We start from the raw sequence: 22,700 nt of genomic DNA on the forward strand, positions 1-22,700 counted from the left end.
ATGGGGCTAGCTAGGTCTTGCATGAAGAAAATCGGCTGCCTTTTTTCCCCACTTGTAGACCTACTTGAATATATATATAGCACATAGACTTTTCTTTTATCCTTCTCAAGTGTAATGGGGCTAGGTCTTGTAGAAAATCAGCTGCCTTTTTCCCCCACTTGTAGACCTACTTGAAAAGTAATAATAACTGGGCTCAACACACTCTTAACAAACTGCATTGTCTGGACACAACTACTCTAGGATCGTTCACTTTTTGAAAAGAGAGCTCTTTACATGGAGGGATTAAAACCACATGCATCCTCACTCTTTCTTCTTTTTATATACTATGATCTACGCATAAATCAATTGGCTCTTTCATACACATATATATGAGATAATATATGTTTAAGTAATTGCTCTAAACACAGAGATGCCGCGAGAAAAATTTGTAAAATAAAAAAGGAAATAAGCATCAACTTGCCTTTGTATACGGCTGTTCGAAAATTCTCCCATGAAATGATTATTCTCAGACCACAGAATATATATAGGCTGTGAGTTATGACAGATTAAAAAAACACACACTGTATGGAGAGAGAGAGAGAGAGAGAGAGAGAGAGAGAGAGAGAGAAATTGGGTTCAAAAAAACAGAAAGTTTCTCTTCCATGAAAGTATGATTTGTGAAAGAAACACATCTTAGATCGTCTGAAAGGAAAATGTATATATATATATATGATTTTAGTTAAAGAAGATGAAGCTGAGAGAGAGAGAGAGAGAGAGAGAGAGAGAGAGAGAGAGAGAGAGAGAGAGAGAGAGAGATGGCTTCATTAAAACTTAAGGTTTCTCTTCCATGAAAGTATGATTTTGTGAATGAAATACAGCTTGACATTACAAACAAGCTTTTAAGAGAGAGAGAGAGAGAGAGAGAGAGAGAGAGAGAAACGTAGAACTAGCTTAAAACTCTACCACAATAGAACAGTGAAGAGGCTCCACTTAACTCTTATAGAGACCCTGGCCACCGGCTATAACCCACCATGCATGGACTTGACCGGCTAGTGGGAGTAAAAGTGGTCCTCTAATTTGTTTATAATTTGGCAGTTTCCCCTACATTTTATTAGAGAGCCTAACTGGTCGCTGTCACATTTATTTACCAAATAACCAAGAGTGCATTTATCGAGGCCATTTTCGGTATGAGCTGTGAGTTGGGGTGTAAGATGAGCTCAACTTCTCATAAATTCGGTTCTACTTGATCAAACTTGATTTGGTTTTGATTTGAATAATAAATGAGTTATTCGTGAACACAACAATATGTTTGAATATAAGTCGTTTCACCAACCTCGTATTCATCATGATAAAAAGAAAAAAAGTAAAGTGTGATCTAACTACCTTATTGTTTTCTGGCTCTGTTTAAATCAGCCAGATCGATAGTTTTGTGATTGATTGCATTTGACACTACATTAATTTTATAGAGATTTTAAATTAAATTACAAAACAATTACTGTTTGGAAATGAATTTTTAAAAAGAGAAGTACTAAATTACGATTTGAAAACAGAGAAAAATATGTATTTTCAAATCGTAGGTAAGAGGGTACATTTTAAAAAACGCACTAATTTAAATGTCATTGTTTTGAAATCACGCGTTCTGAAATCGTAAACTCAAACAAACCCTATGTATTAGTTCTCAATGTTTAAGTTCAAGCCCTAGTTAACATGGTTCACGGATTTATCTTTCTATAGCCTTAACATATATATATCCTTTTCGATCAACTCTACGCGTTCGTTTGGTTTAGTGGTTTTCGAACAAGCTAAGCTAGCGGTTTTGCTTGTGTTTTATAAAAATGTGGACTTTTCCAAGTTTTTAAATTGTATCAACTTGCCTGAAAATTATTATTATTTTTTAAAAAACCATCATTTTTTTAAAAAACGCAAAACGCACAATACCAGATTATCACCCTTAATTAACATATACCCTTTTCAAGTTTTCACTAGGAGAAAAAAAGGCATCATGAATTAATAACTAAATTTAGTGGGGAAGGGTGACCGTCTATAGCAGGTAAATCCAAAAAAATAAATAAATAAATAAATCTTGATTTGCAGTGCGACACTGCGACCGACCTCTTTCACGCGTGCCATGGGCCGGGGGGCATGGATGTGGACGTCTGATTTAGGGGATGGGTTTACGGTTTACCCTTGGATTGTGACATCTGGAAGACATGCAGTTAGAGACCTCGATTGGGCCCCACTTGAGTGTAAATTTTTTTTTTTTTTTTGGAAAAAAAATATTGATGATGACAAATGGCATATATATATATATTTATTTATTATTGAGAAATTTAATCCTCGTTAATCCTATTTGTTAGGTGAAATAAAAAGAAGTCACATTTCATAATGTATTTAACGGGGAACACGTGGTGAATATGTTAGCATGCTATTCAAAAAGATTAAACGATGTGGTATTATTTACACCATTATTAAATGTAATTATATTAAATTTCGATCATAAAATAAATTCTCTCAATTTCAAGGGAAATGAAAATGATTATTGTTCAAGTTGAGATAAATCATTTCATGGTCAATATTTTATTTTGTTGCATTATATCTAACAATGTATATCATGTCATGTCATATGACAACATATTCACGACATAGCATCATATGCACTATTAGATTCAACAAAATCAAATCTTAACTATAAACGAAGATCCTATTCCGTCTACGTGACACTCAATTTTCATAAAATGTGAGCTGTCAAGTGAATTTGTAAGAAGTTAGCTATAAGAAAAACTGTATATATCCTAAACATTTTCCTAAAAAATTTGAAAGTATGTCAGGTTGGAGATAGACAATTAATATTAAAATAAAAACGTTAACCAACAATCCAAAATACAAAACAATAGGGGTGGGAAAAAGCCGGGTTGGCAACGAGCGGGTTGGAATTTGAAATTTTCAAAGCTTATTACCACATTCCAACTTGATCCGATCAGAATTTAGAAATTTGTTGGCCAATTCCAATTTTTAAGCAGTTGGAATTAGTATTTTCAGCTTGGAATTTTTGGGTCAACTCGGTTTCAGGCGTGCTTGCCCTTCCCTACAAAACATTACCTTTATGTTACGTCAAAATATTTTTTTTAATACAAAATAAAAAATAAAACAACCTCTAAAAACGATTAAGAAACGGAGCCATAATATTCCCTATCTACAAATTATCATATGTATTGTGAAATAAAAATACTATTTTGTAAATTGCTATACGACTGTCATACAATTGAGATAATGTGATAACTAGTAAAAATTAGCCATTGACTTTTCTTTTTTTTATAAGTCATTGCTAGCTGAAGCTGATTGATTTCTATTATCACGTTATCTAAATTATATAACAGTCATATGATAATCTACTAAATAGTATTATTCATCGTAAAAATGGAAAGAAAAGCATCGGAAAACATCTATTCTATCAACTCATCTTTGGTGTGACATGCATCCAGTTTTTCAAAAGCACTCGTGGAAATTCATAATTAATGCAAAGACGTAATAGAATTCCAATGTTGCCTCTCTTTACGGCCGGGGAGCCAATTACTATTGGGTTGCTAAAGCCCTTTTCTAGAAAGGTCGGCAAGTGCATATAATATTGTGAGTGGGATTTGGTTCATTTTGAGACCAATTCAAATAAGAACTCAATGAATGGAAGACAAAGATAAATGCATAACACAACCATATATCTTTTAGGTTAGGAGGAAATAAAGTGAGGCACGTACGAATTTTGGAAGAAAAACAAATCATATGTTTAGATTACTACGATTTTTATTATAATTTCTTTATAAATTCATGTGACGCTCCCCATAGGTATATATCACGTAGTGTTACATGGATGGAAAAAAAAATTAAGCTATAATATTTGATAGGTAAGTTTAGTTGTTTAGTGATTGACGTGGCAACTGTTACGTGAACTGTCGCGCCAGCCAGTTTATAAATGACTTATAGTAAAAGTTGTACTACTTCTAACAACGTACGCTACTCTGTAAGTGCCTTCGACTTTCAACATGAGAAATATCACGCTTGATTTCTAGTGCTAGAAAGTGGCATAGCAAAAGAAAAATAAAAGTAAAAATTAAAATAACTAGACTGTAATTCCACTTCCATCATCTTAAGGGCCAACTCAATAGGTACGGAGGTCACTTAAGCCACTGCCTAAGGCCCTCAAGTGAAGAAAAAAAAAGCGCCCCAAGAAGAAGAAGAAGAAGGCCCTAAATATTAGTCAATGAAAATTACGAGGGCATTTTGTCTCTCGTTGCGTTGGTGTTTCGACGCTTCGTAACCTATGCATATTTTCTTTATGACAATTTTGTATTTTAGCCATTCATTTGTAAGCTTGTAAGGGATTTAGAATCTATAACAATAAAACCCAATAAAAACTTAATTAATGATTTTTATCTCATAAAATGAGAAAAATGAATCTTAAAGAAAAAAAAATTATAATATGAATTTTTTTTTAAATAATTTTTAAATATTAAAATAACTTACTTAAAATTATAGCCTTAAAGACTCAAAATGACCCTTTGAGGTTTTTGAAATACCATGCGCCTTGGTGTGGTCTCCCATCGTCCTCGATGGAAACACAAACTTCACACCTCATTGGATTTCACAATTAGATGACATGGCCAAATATGAATAATGAGATCATGTCGGATAATATAAATAGAAAAGAGAAAATTATGAAGACAAAAATTCCCTATTATATTCATTTTTTATGAAGTGGTTGACTTCTTTATATCTTAATTGCGGACAACTTTTCCTTTATTACACACTTCAAAATTATCTCTAAAATATTGGATTGATTTTAAGAAAGTAAATCTTACTGCACTTATTTTTTTACAATTAAAAAAAAATGTTTCATAATTATTATAAAAAGTATCTAAAATGATTTAATTATTTAATAAATTCTAACAAGCTATGTGTAAAAGTGTAACAGAGCAATTTTTAGAGATTATGTTTTTATCCTTTCAAATTGATGCGGTTTTTAAAAGTATTATTGGATTTGAGATGAATTAGTATTAAATTTTGATTCAATGGTGATCTTAAAAGCCACATCAACTTTAAAAAGATAAAAATATGATCCTTGCCATTTGTAACACTCCGGTCCCATATTAGAGAAATGAGTAACCCACATAAAGTGTGTGGTTTATAAAGATAGTCATGAGTATTAAGTCCCACATTGCCTAACTATTAAGTGAAACTGAACTTTATAATAAATTTTAAATTGACTAATTCTTTTGAAATGATAACACAGATGTGGTTATCGACTGTTCAATGGGCAACGAGAAATCGATACGTATGCAATGTAGTGACGCTTAAATCATCACTAATTGATTCATTTCTTTTTATATATTTTTTTCATTTTTTAAAATAATCATTGAATATGTGAGAATCATGTGTCCGGCCTTTACATGGTTCTCCACGTATTCATAATAATTTTGAAAAATATTAAAATAAAAGAAATCCCAAAAAAATGATGTTAAACACGTATTCATAAAAATGTATCACGTGAGAAGAGCTAGCGTTGCAATGGTGTCAGAAACTTTGTTGATGGTTACCGATGGATTGATTTAACCAAATATAAAACGCGTTCAGGTACGTTGATTCACATCATCACATGGTTACCTTAATATTTCCTCGGTCAAATTGATGTCACTGTGGAAAATATCACAACCGTACGTTACGTGCAATCAAATCGATTGATCTGATCAATTTTTTATTTTATTTTATTTTATTTTTTTAAAAAAATTTTTTGAGAAGATTGATTTGATCATAATAACGGGCCGGGGACTCACCAATCTCAATTCCCAAACATGCACGCGCAGTGCACTTTTACTATAATTTTTTTTTCTTCCTTTTCTATATATATATAAATTGACGTTACAATTGATATAAAATTATTATATCAATTATAACCAAATTTAATTATTTAACTATTAACGTAAAAAGTAATATATGAATTATTACATCAATTTGTAAGAAATTTACAATAAAAATTTTATCTTAACAACACTCAACTCCATCCATTTTACTCACTAGTCACTAGAATAATACGTTCATGGTCCTACTCTCTTTATTAGCGTGCTATATTTATATTTTGAGTGAGAAAAATGCTGTACACACTCAAGTGTACATTCCATCCAAAATCATCATTAAATTTTTTAATAGATTACTATTGAATACTTTTGAATATAATGGTAAATTTTAATACAGTTTGAAGTGTAAGAGCAAGAGTATGTGTAGCATTTATCTTTGAATAATACTAATGATACTACAACTTCTGTTATAAAGATATTTCAAAAAAATTGACTTATTAATATCTTTTAATTATTTTACCAATTATAATTAAATTGTCACTTTAGTAATGACTTTATAGTAAAAATTGTAGCACTCCAAGCATTAATTTTCCCTACATTTTTTTTAGTGTATTAACATATATATGGCTTATTTTTCAACACTCAAGTTTATAATTTTCTTCTCTCTAATATGATCTATTTTTTTTATCCTTAATTAATTATGAGCATTAATCAATTCCTTTCCAAAACTATATATATGTTTCTTGACATTAATTTCATGCATGTGGAAACTGCTAGTCAAACACCGTACCATTTATTTGTCATAAAATCCAATTAAATAATATTTCCATTTTAACCCCTGTAAACGTCTCAGAGACTTCATGCATGCAGAGCCACAAGAGGCAAATAATAATAAAAAAAAACCTGCAGATATTTAATTTCCTCAATGCGCATTATCCAGGCCAGCTACGTACGTACGTGCTTGATAGTTGATATTTCCTCAGTCGAACAAAAGAGGAATGATCGTAGCCGTTCAGTTGATCATAGAATGTGGGGACTGGGGACCACCACGTGCATCCAAGTGCCCCCACGTACGAGGTGGTGGTCTACAACTACTACTAGTACTAGGTTTAACTGCACCACCACGTACGTACCCCACCACTTCTCACCCCACGTGAGCAATAACTTACTAAACTGCCACGCCACTTAATTCCCTCTCTCTCTCTCTTTTTTTTTTTTTTTTTTTTTTTTTATTAATTACTTCCATTTCGCTGAGACGAGCATAATATTATTGGAGTGGTACTACGTACGTACGTACAATGGCTTCCTTTTCAGTAACTGAACTCTTCAACCATGTCATGTTTTCGACATTTTTTATCACTTTTGTTGCTGTGTCTGTGTCTCCGTTTCAGTTCCAAGTCGGCGGCGAGAGAGGTTGGATCAATCCCGCCGGAAATGAGACGGCAGAGGATTACAACAAGTGGGCTGAAAAAAATAGGTTCCATGTTGGAGATGTTCTTCGTAAGTTTAGAGCATCATAATTAATGCATGGTTCCTAGTTCTTGAACAACATTTTCGTATCAGATGATATTACATGTCAGTTTAATATATTAGTTTAAAATTCATGTTTTTATTTTATTTATTTATTTTTCCAGGTTTCAAGTACGAGAATGACTCAGTTCTGGTAGTGAACCACACAGATTACAAAGAGTGTATTGTGTCCAATCCAATCACTAAATTTGAAGATGGAAATACAATTCTACGTATTGACCGATACGGGTTTTTCTACTTCGTGAGTGGGCAGCCCGGTCACTGCAACGCCGGTCAAAAGCTGATTATCCGTGTGATGGTGCAGTCGGCGGAAGTTCATACCCCGAGGGCTGCACCTTCACCTAAAGAAAATGGCGATTCGGGAGGTGATGGTTGGGATTCTTTCAACTGGGGTCCACCTTCACTGAATTCTACCATCAAGTTGGCTGTTGCTTCATACTTTTTAACTATTTTGGGGGGTGTGCTGGTTATTTTCTATGTTTTCATGTAGGATAGGATATATGACCATATAATATTATGGTATTTCTAGGAGATTAATCTGGTCATTTTCATGCTTGTTTTCATCCTGTTTAATTAGTGGTATTGTAGTTGACTGATATTGCCTTATGGACTATGATATCATGGCCTTGTTTGGAAGCAGTTTTGTTTTTGTTTCAGTTCAAATTCATATATATGTAAATTTAAGATTCGGTTATATATATGAAAAAATTCAAAGTTTTACCCCTTCTCTTTTTTTTTTTTTTTTAGTTTATGAAATCCGTACTTGGTACAAACTCCAAACACTCAAAACATCCATAATAACTGCATGATTTTTCCATTTAACCGAATAGTTTTCCTATTGTGGTTATAATTTGGACTAATAGTTAGGAGAAATGATAGAATTGAATATCTCCCAATTTTCTCCTGGTGTTCTCTTAGAATGGCATATATGCAATTTTTTAATCAAAAAAATTATATCTGTGCCATTCCAGGAGAACATAAGAAAATGCTCTAACATTCCTCAATAGTTAGTGCTGCAATTAATGAAACTATCAATCTAAATAGTAGTTAAAAATGTGGCAAAATGGTCGGGCGCCACTAGATTTAAACAGTAGTGAAATATTGTTCATACCTACCTCCTCTACTTGGAAGGCTGAAATTTTTTTAGAAGTGCGAACTTCTGCAGCTCGAAGTGGCAAAATGGATTGCCTCCTGATTCTGTTTGAATGTATTCTCATAATCTTCTCCTCCCTTTTTTTTTTTTATAAAAAGAAGAGGAAGAAAAAAAAAACAGTTAAGAACAAAAATATAATCTAGGTTTTGAATTCACAGTATCATTACCACTACACAAGATATCTTTCCATCTACATGGTGGTTTCATTGTTACAATGAAACTGTGAACCATTTAGTCGATGTATCTAAGTCTCGATCTGCTTGCAAACCCTTAATGTTGCTCAGTTGCTCGTATATATGGCTTTAAAGCCAAGTCATGGCGTAGACGCATTACCTATTAGTAATCGATAAGAAGTTGTGTGTTGATGATAAGATGAAATAACCAACGAACTCTTAAATTGTGAACTTAATTACATCAAAAAGTCGCATGACTCAAAAAGTAACTACAATTCTCCTGATTAATTACGATAGCAGGCCCCTCCCCGGCCGGAGAGCTTCCAAGACAAGGGGGCGGTGGTCCACCATCCACTTTCGAGATTCATATTGCTCAATCGATCTCTTTGCTAAGTAGACTCACTCTAGCTACCGAGGGGTAACAAAGGTTGGAACTATTCCTGCCAAAAACAAGGGACCTACTTCTCCTCCTAGGAGTTGGCACTTAGCAGGTATGATAGAGTCCTCGCTAGACATGCTCTTCCGGCACTTGAATCCGCGCGGATCACATCTAGACAAATAGAAGTAAGGCGGCGAACAATGACAAGAAATGTGCACTGCAGTGGAAAAAATTGAAAAGGCAGTATCGATGCAAATTCATAAATTCATTTCCTTTTCTTTTGCTGCTTGTTACATTTCTAATGCTAACATTTGTATCACTAAAGATACATTGCTTACAGGGCAAAAAGGTATAAATACATTGAAGTAACAGATTCAGCCTCTTATGCCGGAATTACAAGTTATTAGCTCTAACCTGATTGGCTTCGGCGGTATATAAAGAATCTATGATCTCATAATGGCCAGATAATATATCTTTTTCCACTTTGTGCTTGGAATTTTCGGTAGATTTAGGAACATTACTTATTTCTTCGTCTTCTCTAAAACTTTGATTTTCTTGGCTCTCCCCTGCTAGCTTGGGTTCTATCACTTCAGTCTTCCATTTAATACCAACAGCCTCTGCCTGATCGGCAAACAAGACTTCAGAAATGGGTGAGCTGCAAATCTCTTTATAAATTTCATAACTAGCGGCACGAGTGTTTCCACCTTCCAAAAGTTTTGCAAGAGGATGCAAAACTGAGATTGGACCATCACTTCTCTCTAAAGTTTCCTTGAGAACCAGAAAGTCAGAGACAAACCCTGTCTTGCTGAATTGAACAAACACTGCAGATTCATCCAAGTGGTAGACAGAAGTTACAGAGGTTGGGCCGAAGACTTTAGAGATGCATTGTCTTATCTCCTGTGCCTTGAGTTTGGATGGGAATCCCCAGATTAAAACAATGTTCTCAAACAGAATCTTTGAGTATTGCTTTTTGGGATTCTTAGTTCCCAAAGGCTCTTCAATCTTACCAGTACTTAAATCAATAATGTCTCCATTAGTCCAACTGAGATATAAATGGTTGATTTGCTTACAGAGCTTTTCATTATGGGCTAAATTTTCAGACGGTGAATGGAGTTTAAAATCAATGCCTAGATGACTGCAAGCCTGGGCAAAGATACATCCTGTCATAAAAGCATCATACCCAGCTTCATGCTTGGCTCCAGCGTTCCAGTTGGAGGTCCTGCAAATATGTTCACTAAAGGCATCAACTCCTCAGCTTGGACAAGAAAGACAAGTAGGAGGCACAGGACTTCATTATTTGACAAATGATGCCAAGATGAAACGGCAAACATTTTTTACTCTACTGTTTTTAAGTCTTGAAGAAAAGACTAGTGTATGACACACATGGAAGCTGCATGTGCCAACTATATACGTCTCATAAAGCAGATATTAGTGTATACCATGTTTAGGTAATATTATGGTAACTTGTTGCAATCAAACAGAATAAAGCACGACCAAGATATACTTTTAAGGGCAGAATTGCAAGTGAACCTCATATCATCCACTTGAACCTCCACTTGCACAGGTTGGAGAAAAGCCAGCCCCTTGCTTTCAGAACCAAGAGCAATATGTGGACACAAGCGGGCAAATGCTGAAGATAGTGATGTGCTGGACTTCTTCATCCGTTGTTGGAGTACATAATTGGCATTCAAGAGTATTTTGGTGTCAACAATGTGGGGAAAGTACTTGTTAATGGAGGAGACAAATTCTTCCGCAGTCAAAGGAAGAGGACCTAAGAATTTGCTGTATACATGTGCAATATCTGCATAATGGAAAGAAACCATCTTAGTAATACTAAATAATTGTAATAACCTCTTCATGAAACTTGGAATGACAGTTGTACCAAGAAAGCAATTGTGACCAACAATCAACTTCTGCTCTGAGGAAAGGAGGTCAATAACATGGCGAAACCCAATTGCAGATTGGATTTTCAACTCTGCTCCTCGGCGACGCTCATCTTTCACCTCTTTCTGCAAAAGATTAGGATACAGAAAATTATAATTTCCTGCGAGGTGTATAAGATTACATGAAAATAGATTTAATATTTCTTTCTCACTCCAAATCCACTTTCAGCACCATCAAGACCATACATGAGATGCCAAAATCTATGCCTCGAGACTTCATATTTTCAATATTATCTTTTATTTTTTTAAAATCCGAAAATCTTAGCCAGTCCAAACTTGAAAAGACTAAGACCTCCTTGAAGGGAAAAATAAATTTAGATTACAGTTTTAGTAATTGAAAACAATTTGACCAAGTCAACCTATTAATTAGTCTTTCATATCAGAAGAACATTTGGAAACTTTAATTTCACATGTACGTGTACATCACTAGATTTTTCCTAAGGACATATAAACTTATCTTACCATAAGCAAGTCTATGTCATCCTTGGATTCTGTATACACTACTAGTTGTTGTGAGCATAAATTCTCACCAGTCACACGAACATAAGTAAGATCTTCGAAATGCTTGTTAATGACCTGCAAATTTTCAACTTCACATTCAGCAAGATAAGGCCTTGTTCAAAAAGCATTCTATTCTTTTACAATTTTTTTCTTATAAGTTAAAAAATTGACTAAAAAAGAAAAGAACAACAAAGGGTTGCGACCCAGTATACAAGAACTATAAAATAGAAACACGCAAAAAGAAAAGCTAACATCTAAAATACAAAGGATTCAAAAATTCCCATGACAAAGAAAATAGATGAGTGTTAGTTGTAAATTGCAAACCAAACTTAGATTTAGAGAATAAAAAAGGGGTTACAGTTTTAGAAGTCAGGCTCTTGATAAGTTAAAACGCATTAGCAGATCTTATCAGGCTATAAATATATAGAATCCATATGCATGCAAATCCTTGTAGATTACCAGTAAACACTGCATAAGACAAAAAGACGTATTACACAGACTCATAGCAAAGTCTTGTGTGTATAATGCACCAAGAATAATGTATTAAGAAATGGCAAAACATAATTAGGGATCAACTTTCAGTCCTGCTGAACTATATCAATCATCCAAAATGCTCTTACTATCTTGCATACTAAAAAAAATTAGAATATTGAGTTAAGAATTTTAATGTCTTATACATCAGTTATTAGTATTTTAAACTGGCTGAGACAGAGCAGACTACAATCTGTAGAAACAACATTGTGTTTCTCAAACTGTTTTCTGGAGACTGGAGTTGACAAAACATTTTAGACTTACAAATCGCATCTACAGTTTTTTTTTTTTTTTCTACTTACTTATCGCGCACAGAAAAAAAAGAACGAATTCAAGGATATAACAAAGGAAAAACAAGAAACATTTGAGATGGTATACCATGCCAGATACATGTAAATTTTTCTATTTTATGTCATGCCTCATAGTAAGCATGAGAACAACTAAACACAGTTCAGACTTCCTAATGCCCAAGACACACCTGCGCGCACGCGCACAACCCTTGGGCTATGCTTGGGAGAAGCCTAGAACTAGGTCTGTCGTGTATAAGCTGACTGATTTAATTGTTACTTTGTTTTTCAGGGAATATACAGCTCTACAGAACTCCAACTCTGCATCAAAACATGATGCTAGAAAACCAAAAAATTCAAAATCAGGCAACTCACGAGCTTAAATTGAGATTATAATACCTTACCCATTGAATTAACCTAAACTGATGAGAAGTAAACCCAGTCAGACTAAGAGCTGGACGCATCTTAAAGAAAATGGTTTGAAATTGTTGCTTTGAGTCAGTTGAGTTCCACTGAGGTTGGAACCCTCCATTTCTATCCTGTAATAACCCATCGCGCCATTCGCTGAATCTGTTCTTAATTCGTTCACTGAACAGAATGTCAGCCATGCGGTTCAATTGTACATCTCTAACTTCTTTCAGGTTACACCATGTTTCTGATAACTCATCCTCGTATGCCCCATTCAAATGTCTTTGTGCTTCATGTTCTTGTCGTCTGGATAAATAAGATATTCCTGAGATTATCCAAGATTAAGTTCTCAAACCGAAAGCATATAAAAGGCAGGATGAAATAACAAGGTAGAACTACATGTCTCGTTGGTATGACATAATACTCAATTAAAGAGAACATAGCTTATCAAGCTGCCGCAACCCCCACTACCTCTGCAGTTTTTCCATCTTAGATCTTGATCAACAATATTATAACTGGAATTATTTTTTGGTTTTTACATTCAAACCCAAAAGTTGAAGCTATCCTTGGCAACATTGAACATTTAATACAAACATAATGGGTGATATTGTATTAGTCTTTAAGGCACTCTATCCACATTCAAACACAAATTCTTTACATCACAAAAATAATGAGTTAAGCAACAAAGCATGTGCACCAATTACAAAAAGTAATAACAGTCATAGCTTAAGGTCCAAAGGCAAATACAAAAAGGCAAGATAAAACTACCTTCATGTATGCATACATTGAAATCAAACTGGTATCTAGCTAAGAAGTCAATGGACGTGGTCTGGCAGAGAAACTCGAAAGAAGGGCCATCGACCGGCAGCTCGTGACGCTGAAACACATAGAAATTGTGCCTGTGAAAGCACATAAACAATCTGTGTCAATTTCATCAACTATTATTTCTGAATGCTAAAAACAAACTAAAATGAGCTTGCCATTCCCCAAACCAATGCCCTAATTTCCGTGCAACGTAGTAGAAATCATTATATCTTGCTCGGTTCCTACACTCCCTTAATCCATCGAACCTAAAATTTATTTTCTTTTCCGAGCAACCAAACAGAGCATATTAAGCTGGGCGCAGAACTTACGGGTGAGCGACGAAGGAGTTGGTGGAAGGGTCCCAGCGGAAGGGGCAGACGCCGAACTGCAGGACAGCAAATTTCTCGGCGGAGTCCTTGACCTTGAGGTAGCGCACGTCGGAGCGGTCGAACTCCAGGGACTCGCGCCACGGCGCGCTGGTAACGCCGCTCATCTCCAGGTCGATGGCCACGAAGTCCGCCGCCCGCACGTGCCGCCGCAGTTCGCCCAGCGCCGGCTCGAAGTTCGACCTCGTCACGTGCTTCAGAGGAAAGGCGGCGCCGGAGGGTTTATGCGACGAGGTTGAGAATGGGCTGGCTAAGGCACGTGAGAACGCACGTGAGAGTGCCCTCCTGGTGGCACGGTGGTGCGTGTTCATTGCGTGTTAAGGAGCGCGCATAGTTTTCTTCTTCCGGTGCTGAACGTGGGGTTTAGAGAGCAGGAAGATGAGTTTCTGTCACTTTGGGAAGCTGTACACACGTCGTCGTTTCATGGCATGTAACTAATATCTACCACTAACGTCGTCGTTTTTTTTTTTTTTTTTTTTTTTGGAACATAATTAAATTTTCAAATGATTTCAATTATTTCATTTGATGGAGAAATGAACACTATATCTTACATTGAAACTCAGTCATAACTCGGTCTCAAAATCAAACAATTAAAAACTAAACCGACAACAAAGTTTTCTTTCAAATTAGATTAGAAAAAATCTTTTTTTTTTTTTTTTTCAATCTATTAAATTGATATTTATCTTTAAAATATAAATTCTCACATGCTTTTTCAATAGACTAGTTAAAACAAATTTTTCCAACTCAATTTGATCGAAAATTTGTCCAAGGAACATAGAATTTCTCTATATAAAGTTTATGCCTTACCTTTTTATAAATAATGTAGAATAGTTGAATTTTTAAAATAACACAAATATTCTTGCCATGCATTAGCAAGGGCTTCAAGCTAATGATTACAAATCATGCATTCTATAATCAGACAAAAGGAGCTTCAAATGCTCCTCTGGTTTGACTCATCCATATACACACTTTCCTTGCAGTGCCTCTTGTATATAAAATACAAAAAACTAAAGTTAGAAGTCATATTTTTATCCTATAATTATCCAACAATAATGACGTAACAATCCCAACCAGCTCTTGAAAATTTTTTTTAACAAAAATTGATCTAAGGTTGATTGAGACTCTCATGTCAGCATTGTTGAATATTTGTAGGATAAAAATGTAGTTTTCAGCATTTCTCATTGGAACCATGTTGAATCAAACAGGCCTTAAAATTTGTTCCCTTCGCTTGTCTGTACTTGGAGTTCTTGTTTTATCATGGGTTTGGTTAAGCAGCCCTGCCTCGAAAACTGAGTGATTATGATGAAGGTTGTACTCCACATGAATCCTTCCAATGCTTGGGGAATCCAGGAATATCAGCCATGCAGCAAGCAGAAGAAAGGGTCTTCATAAAGGGAATGGAAACGCCCTAGAAAAGAGGATTGCATGTGCCTGTGAAAAAGACAGATCTCCTATGAAACTACAGTAGCATTTGGATCCAACTTCAGGAAAAGCCTACAGGTTGAGATTATACTGCGAAACATATATGCTTTCATATAAACAGGATCATATTCTTAATCTAATAGAACTAAGTAACACATTTATAAGCAGCATTAGGTACATACTTTTTGTTGTGTGCAGAAAGAGGACTTCTTCTGAATGTGAGATTTATCCTGCAAACGGCAGAATTGGTCTCTATATTTCCATTGTTGTCAATATTTGCAAGAACTAATCTGAAATAGATGTGCTGATATGCCAGGGTTACTATACTTACATCTGATTTATAAATCTCGAACAAGACGAGCGGCAAAGGCCCCATCAAGCGAATGTTTTACTGGGTTGGAGAAATAGAAACCACGTTCCGTTACAAAATCAGGTGGTACATATCTGTCAACTGGATCCATGGAAAATTCCTGAGACCCAAGAAAAATTATAGATAAGAAAAATAAGTAAAGAAATTCTTTAACCAAACTTTTCTATCAAAAAATAAATGCTCATTGTTCATTTTCTGTTGGGTTACAAAAGTATATTTTGAGTTTGATCAATCATCCCAAATATCTAAGGAGAATGACATTAGTAAAATATATGTGATTCTTCTTCAAAGCATTTGGTTTTCAAATCAAAAATAGATTTGCTGGTAAGTTCAATATCATCCTTTAAGAGTATTCTTCTACGGGACAGTTTGTATCCTACTTAAGAGAATAAGCTCCAAATATGACACAGCATTTAAAAAGATCATGTGAAAGACCTACTGGATGCCTGAGAAGAAATGCAGCCACCCTCTCTTCATTCTCTTCAGGGTCTATGGAACAGGTACTGTATATTAAAACTCCCCCAGGCTTTACCAATCTATAAATGCAAAATTAAACCAAGTAAACAAGAACACATTAGTTGATCAAAGGATATGAAAATCTGCTCCAATACACGCTGCGTATGATTATTGTCAAAGGTTCAGGGTGGGGGGGAGTTGAGTCTGCTAGATCCATTCACAATTTGAACTTCATAAATCTCTAAAGTTTATTCAACAACAGGGCAAAAGAAGCTTGAGGGTTCAACCTTGCATAAGTCAAATTGATCTTCAGCTTTCATGAATTAATTTCAACTCTAAATAAGCAAAGCACAACGAAGAGTGAAGTTCAAAGTTTGGAATTGTTTAACATTGGTAAACATAAGAATTTAACTTTTAGAATATATTAAATATCAGAAGGAAGGGGCTTTACATAATTTTCTCCCAATAAGCAAGGTTCATGTTGGCCTGAACAAAAACATGTGTTTTCATGTTGGTGCTGTGCATCAATTAGAGAGAGAGAGAGAGAGAGAGAGAGAGAGAGAGAGAGGAAGAAATTCTGGTCATACACAGATGCTGCATCGAAGAGCCCATCCTGTAAATTCTTCAGTTGTTCAATATCCTCTAATTTCCTGTTCCAACGTAGGTCCGCTCTCTTCAAGAAAGTCAAAGAGGTAGAAATATTTAGGTAGTGACAAGCAGTCAACAATTAGAAAAAATATTAGAAACTAGAAACAAAAAAAAAAACACATGGAGATACACGTGGTTCTTATACTACCTTTGAGAGAACACCCAGTCCGGAACATGGAGCATCCAGCAAAACCTTATCGCCCTTCACTGGATTTTTCTCCTGTAAAATGAAAAGAAGAAGAAGAAGAAGAAAAACAGCATGTGAGAAATTGCAGGTTCCAAAAGAGATTCCAGATTTACATAAGGTCTTATGATAATTTACAGCAAAGGTACGAAGATCAGCATGGATGGTGGTGATGACACTATCTACTTGGTGCAACTTGGCTGTTTCTTTAACGATTCTCAACCGGCCCTCGTTTATGTCAATCGCAGATACCATACCTGAGACACCATGAGGCATCTTCATTATCATTCATAATTGCTCCAAAGTGTAGGTCAAGAAAATAAATTTTAAAAATCATTGTCTTTTAGGGCAAGTTATCCCACCATTCTGATGAAAATTAAAAAAAAAAAAAAAAAAAATCCAATTATCATCAAAATAAGATTTTAACTATTTTCTTACTGCAGCAAATTATAAAACTATCAACAGTCAACATAGCCAAAAAAAAAAAAAACAGATTATCTGAAAGCTGAACTTGAGCTTTAAGGAAGCTATCTTCCATGTTTAAATGGTTTTGGTGTCATCTATGCCCCTCATTTCACCACAAAAGTTCGTCCAAGCAGTCAAAAGCATGAACACAACATTCCATGTCCAATTGAGAGAATGATTGCAAATCTCTCATGAATCCTCTAAGGAAAAGTCAGATTTTTAAGAAGCAAACAAAACTTTTTATTTCTGCTTTCTGGAAAGTAAGTGAATAGCCAGCATCACATATATTTAAGCCAAAATAAATATTTTAAATAATTCCTATGTAGCAACAAAAACTTCAAACTGGCCAATATGACTTTTCTTGAATTGAAGAATACCCTGGCCACTTAATTGGGATGCCATGTAAAGAGTCTTTCCTCCTGGAGCAGCACAACAATCAATTATTCTCTCACCCGGTTGAGGATCCACAACAGAAACTACCATTCCTGCAATGAGATTGTAATATAGTATTTTGAGACATAGCAATATACAAACTCCAACATACTTTAATTGCAAAACTAAGGCCCAATCCTTAAATTTTTCCCTACACAGTGCCTGAGAATTGAAACAAAGTAGTGCATGTTTTAATAAAAATACAGAAAGTGTATCTATGATTGAATCAAAACAGAGTCTATCTAAATGTGTAAACACGAGCACTGTTGGTCTTGATGAGATTATCAGGCACCCATTCATCTAACGAGATCATCATATTGGCCAAGGCCACATGTCCATGGAAGAAAATATTTATGATTGTGGTGGAAACCATAATTTCACTCATGCCTAAATGAAAGTTATGGTAAGATGACCTGCGCTCTCGTCCTGAACGGAACATAAACCATCTTTGAGTAAGCCAGCTGTTATGACAACCTGAAATGAAGAAATGTACGTGATTAGGAAATAAAAACATTGCTGTTGTGCTGAAGAAATTGCAGCAACTAGCAACTGCATGGTAACAATCCTAGTCGCCATCAACTTGACAATGTAGCAGGGAGAGGACTCTTGGCCTCCATTTAAATAAATGTATGGCTGTTTAAAAGAAACCATATATTGAACTAATACCTGTAACCCAGTTTTAATACGGACAAAATCATCCAAATGCAAAGAAAGCTCATGTGGAACCTGAAGTTCAAGAGAAGAAAATCAATAATAAGTATGTCTAGCACCAGGCACTCCAAGACAAGTAATAAAATATAAAATACCATGCTCTCTATGAGTGTGTGTTGCGTGTGCGTGTGTGTTGGAGAGAGACAGAACAGGTCCCAAAATGAAGATTTAGTAGTTGTAAATCCAAACTTCAAGGAAAACAGCCAATCAAATCATTAGTCAGGGGGTAATGCTACACAAAGTGTTTTTCGTAAAAGCATTAAGGGCCTTCAACATTTTAAAGGAAATGTAAAAAAGCTAATCAAGCACCTTCAACAGATTAAGCTGCATTACAAGGTCAGCTCTTGAAACGCCTTTCCCACTGTTTGCCCTGACATTACCATCAAAAGAGGCAGCTAATTATATCTGGTTTCACTTCAAATACTAAGCAAGAACAAAATATTGCAGCAAAAAAACCTCAGGCTGAAACTGGGATCACTGTTGTTCCAGGTCATCAATCTAATGGTTTCTTCTTGCCCAACATACTTCGTCCATCGCCTTACCATCCACTAGAAAGGAGAATATAATGAACACTAGGAGAATGCACATCTATTTTTATTAGCTTTTCACTTTAGAAGAGTAACATACCATTTTTATCTTCACATCTTCACATTGTTTAAAAAGAATAAGTTTGTATGTTGTAGAATAAAGAATGCTTCTTACCAGCATAGAAAATAAAATAGGAGGGCACAAAATGCCTGGGTAATTAATTATTGAAATTTGTTCCCAGAACATATGAAGCATTGTGTCATTCATCTGGAAGACCCTTTCAACACTTTCTTGTGTATATAACAAGGAATGTCGATCATAGAGTTAATCCAGAACTTGGGCCTTTTGTCCAATGAATTGGTCTCCATGAATGTGGTTTAAAAGTATGGTAACTTTAAAGTTCAGGTTAAACTTCAGTAGCTTGCAATATTTTTCTGACTTAAGGAAGCTAATAGAAGTTTACAACCAATATTTCAGGTACAGCTATAAAGTTAGCCAGCAATAATTTTTGTTTCCTCTGGAGGTATTAAATCCTGGAATTCTAAAGAAAACTGCAAACATTCAGCTGTGTTGATACTCGAGAGAATATTATAATGGTAAAGTGTAACTCCTCAACAGCAGTCCCTTAGATAAATCAGGCTGTTTATTTACTAGGTGATGATCCCAGGTTATATAGCATTTAATAGAAGTGGTAAAAAGTTGCAATTTGGACTTACAACAGGATGAGAATACAGAGTAGCAAGAGCACGTGCTTGTGCACGTTCATCACCCTCCACTTTGGGTAGAGGAAGAGAGTTGCTTTCCTGCAATGCAAAGTTCAAGGGATTCAATAAATTCCTCACAGTTACCACATAATTATAACATATATGAATTGACAATGGCAAACCTTCAGCAAAACAAGCTTCCGCAGAATCCCATTGACCATGTTACCAGCACCAGGTCTTAGGGCAACCTTTGCAAGCCTCACATTCTGCAATTATATTTAAAAGAATGTGAAAAGAAAAAAACATTTTCAGAGAACATTTAAACCAATAGTTACATCGAAAAGAGTGAAGATTAGGAAGTCATAGGGATTGGAGTGAAACTAGGCCACACTCAACTTGACATTAATTTTTCACATTCAAAGGTTTGAAATTTATGATAGGTGCCACATAGGAGATCTTCATATCAAATCAGAATGGAAAATCATGAAACAATCAGATCTTTCACAGAATTCACTAATCACCAAAAAGCATGGGCAAAGAACAATTGATTTTCATGTATTATTATTGAATCTAAGTCCTAAAAACCAACACCCAGCACACACTATCACAGCAAAATGCTCAGTCTACCTATACCAACCTTTCATTTTTTAAGAAAGAAAATGATAAAACAGATATATCCAAGCAATCTAATCAATTATTGCTGATATTTATCTATAGCTAAAATAGATTAGAACAACCAACTGCAAAATTACTACATATTATCTTATCTGAAGTAAATAATTAAATGTAAGCAGAAATACCTCATCTACAACAGCATATTGTGGCATATCGAGCTTGACAATCTCATAGAAACCTATTCGGAGAATCTGGAAACAGAGATTAAAATTGCAAGTAATTGGGATACTTATAAGTAAAAGATCACGATGTCCAAATATATTTCCAAAGAATCTTGGGAAAGGTTTGGATTCACAGATGCAACCCCCAATGTGATTCAAAAGCATTCAAGCAGGAATTCTTTTGAAAAATACAGATGAAAAACAAATGTAAATATTATAAATGATTAGTATGTGTCCAACAGTCCAAGTTTAGAAATGTACAAATTTATGATCGATTCATAAAATCAGCCTTTCCATGCAAGCCCACTCAATTGTACTGTAATATTGCCTGTTATTACACCATAGTTGACAATGCATGCAAACGAGCCAACAAGAAGAAGCAAAAATACCTGTAAGAGAAGAGGCTCCATTCTTCTAAATGTGTTCTCATCATGGCATATAGAACAGATCAAAAAATCAAGAAATCTCCTCCAACGGATGGTTCCCCCAACAATATCTGTAACCTATATTATTGTTGAAGACAATTTAAATTTTAAATTTTTTTTATATAAAAAAAAAAAAGAAAAAAGAAAAAAGAAAAAAGAAAAAAGAAAAAAGCAAAGGTAGAAATGGAAGAGTTTAGCGCCATGATAGATTTTGCTGACTAAAAGAGAGTATTATGATCTCACTTTCACTCAAAAACATCTATGCAAAATGAACCCTTGACATATGATGTCAAGATTTTCCTGCATTATTCCTTGAAAAACTGAAATGAGATGAAGAGACTGTTGATGGGATAACTGTGCGATAAAAATGTAGTATATAACATTTCTCAATTTTGAATATTATTAGATTTTTTTTTTTTAATACAAACAACAGATGAGGGATTGGGAAATAACCAATCTAAGATCCCGGTCATCTAACCCCCGGGTACGAAATCCGAGAGTTCTTTCAACATATCCCATCTCATTATCACCAGAACCCTTCCCTTTCTCATTCAAAAGGTCAGCAAAAGCACCACCCAGCTCTATTCTCATCAACCTCACTGCAGACACTATATAAAGCCAAAAACAAATTGACATGAGAAATCCAAAAAAGCACATAGATCTGACAATTATTCTTATAGCCTATTATAACGCACTGCTTATGTGATATTCCCAAATTTAAGCGCCCTTTAACAAATTATTGATTAACCTCAGGAAAGCACATAACAAAAACACCAAAATTCAATTCTATCATACACTAATAGTACAACATATACAGAGACACACATAGAGGATCTATAATTACCTGCCCTATGGGGTGAGACCTCCGAATTAAGCTTCTGGGTCTTGCTAGAGGGATTGTGAGAACCTGAAAAAGAATAAAGAATTTTTCATGTCAATCACTGTAACTAGAAAGTAAACTAGAACCGAGTTAAACAAAAGTTACACTCACATTATTAAACACACGCTCCCCCTGATTTCCGAGTTAAAATACATATATATATATGAGCCACAAATAAGCGCACCGGTGGATTGCCCTCTTTTACAATAATGCCTATTGCTTTCCATCGAACCTATTCTCTCCTCACACTACCTCAGAAACCAAACGAAAAAGAAGTTCACTTTTTCTCAATTAGCATTTAAAAAAAAAAAACCCACCCTCCATTGGATGCTGAGAAAGAAAACAAGAATTTTTGAACCTCTACTTAGCGCAATGGTAACAATTACACTCATTTGACTGGGGTCTTTTTCTTTTTTGGTTTTCAAAGGGAACCTTGAATTTTCTCAGGAACCAAACGGGGAGGTCTTAGCTTTTTACCTTTCCTAGGATTGTAAATGGGAGTCTTCGGCTCCCGGGTTCTCTTGGCGAACTTCAGTGGCTTTGGAGAACCCTTGTGGGTCTCAGCTGCAGAGAGACTTACACTGAGGGACAGCACGTGAGCCATTGTTGCTCAATGCTCCAACTTCGACGACTCCTAGAGAAAGCGGTCGTGTTGGATAGTATGCCAGCAACTGCAAGCGTGCACAATAGCTTGTTAAAATTACGAAAGTACACCCACT

The 22,700-nt window shown here is 35.1% G+C and overlaps 3 protein-coding genes across 10 annotated transcripts; 1 reads left to right on the plus strand and 2 right to left on the minus strand.

Annotated features, from left to right (window-relative positions):
- Positions 1–7,123: 7,123 nt before the first annotated feature.
- Positions 7,124–7,845, plus strand: LOC133874902 (early nodulin-like protein 6). Its single transcript, XM_062312810.1, has 2 exons — positions 7,124–7,325; positions 7,460–7,845. Exons 1-2 carry the CDS (start codon positions 7,124–7,126, stop codon positions 7,843–7,845), a joined length of 588 nt encoding a protein of 195 aa, XP_062168794.1.
- Positions 7,846–8,862: 1,017 nt separating this feature from the next.
- Positions 8,863–14,312, minus strand: LOC133876025 (poly(A)-specific ribonuclease PARN). 2 transcript variants are annotated; one of them, XM_062314329.1, is made up of 8 exons: positions 13,864–14,312; positions 13,499–13,629; positions 12,727–13,055; positions 11,466–11,579; positions 10,943–11,069; positions 10,591–10,861; positions 9,475–10,279; positions 8,863–9,231 (listed from the first exon to the last, which is right to left on the minus strand). In XM_062314329.1, exons 1-8 carry the CDS (start codon positions 14,229–14,231, stop codon positions 9,226–9,228), a joined length of 2,151 nt encoding a protein of 716 aa, XP_062170313.1. In that variant the 5' UTR covers positions 14,232–14,312; the 3' UTR covers positions 8,863–9,225. The 2 variants fall into 2 exon arrangements, with proteins under 2 accessions (XP_062170313.1, XP_062170312.1); XM_062314328.1 differs by lacking the exon at positions 8,863–9,231 and having other exon boundaries at positions 9,309–10,279.
- Positions 14,313–14,728: 416 nt separating this feature from the next.
- On the minus strand, positions 14,729–22,667 carry LOC133874953 (uncharacterized). Of its 7 annotated transcripts, none has more exons than XM_062312904.1 (20): positions 22,459–22,667; positions 21,946–22,008; positions 21,555–21,709; positions 21,066–21,179; positions 20,641–20,706; positions 20,023–20,106; positions 19,853–19,939; positions 19,065–19,156; positions 18,918–18,978; positions 18,704–18,796; positions 18,564–18,623; positions 18,311–18,371; positions 17,843–17,950; positions 17,139–17,257; positions 16,965–17,036; positions 16,756–16,841; positions 16,152–16,248; positions 15,674–15,812; positions 15,525–15,572; positions 14,729–15,328 (listed from the first exon to the last, which is right to left on the minus strand). In XM_062312904.1, exons 1-18 carry the CDS (start codon positions 22,583–22,585, stop codon positions 15,681–15,683), a joined length of 1,677 nt encoding a protein of 558 aa, XP_062168888.1. In that variant the 5' UTR covers positions 22,586–22,667; the 3' UTR covers positions 14,729–15,328; positions 15,525–15,572; positions 15,674–15,680. The 7 variants fall into 7 exon arrangements, with proteins under 7 accessions (XP_062168888.1, XP_062168883.1, XP_062168887.1 ...); XM_062312899.1 differs by having other exon boundaries at positions 14,729–15,351; XM_062312903.1 differs by having other exon boundaries at positions 14,729–15,432.
- Positions 22,668–22,700: the final 33 nt, after the last annotated feature.

This window comes from Alnus glutinosa, chromosome 8 (genome assembly GCF_958979055.1).
Source record: "Alnus glutinosa chromosome 8, dhAlnGlut1.1, whole genome shotgun sequence".
Taxonomy (NCBI): Eukaryota; Viridiplantae; Streptophyta; class Magnoliopsida; order Fagales; family Betulaceae; genus Alnus; species Alnus glutinosa.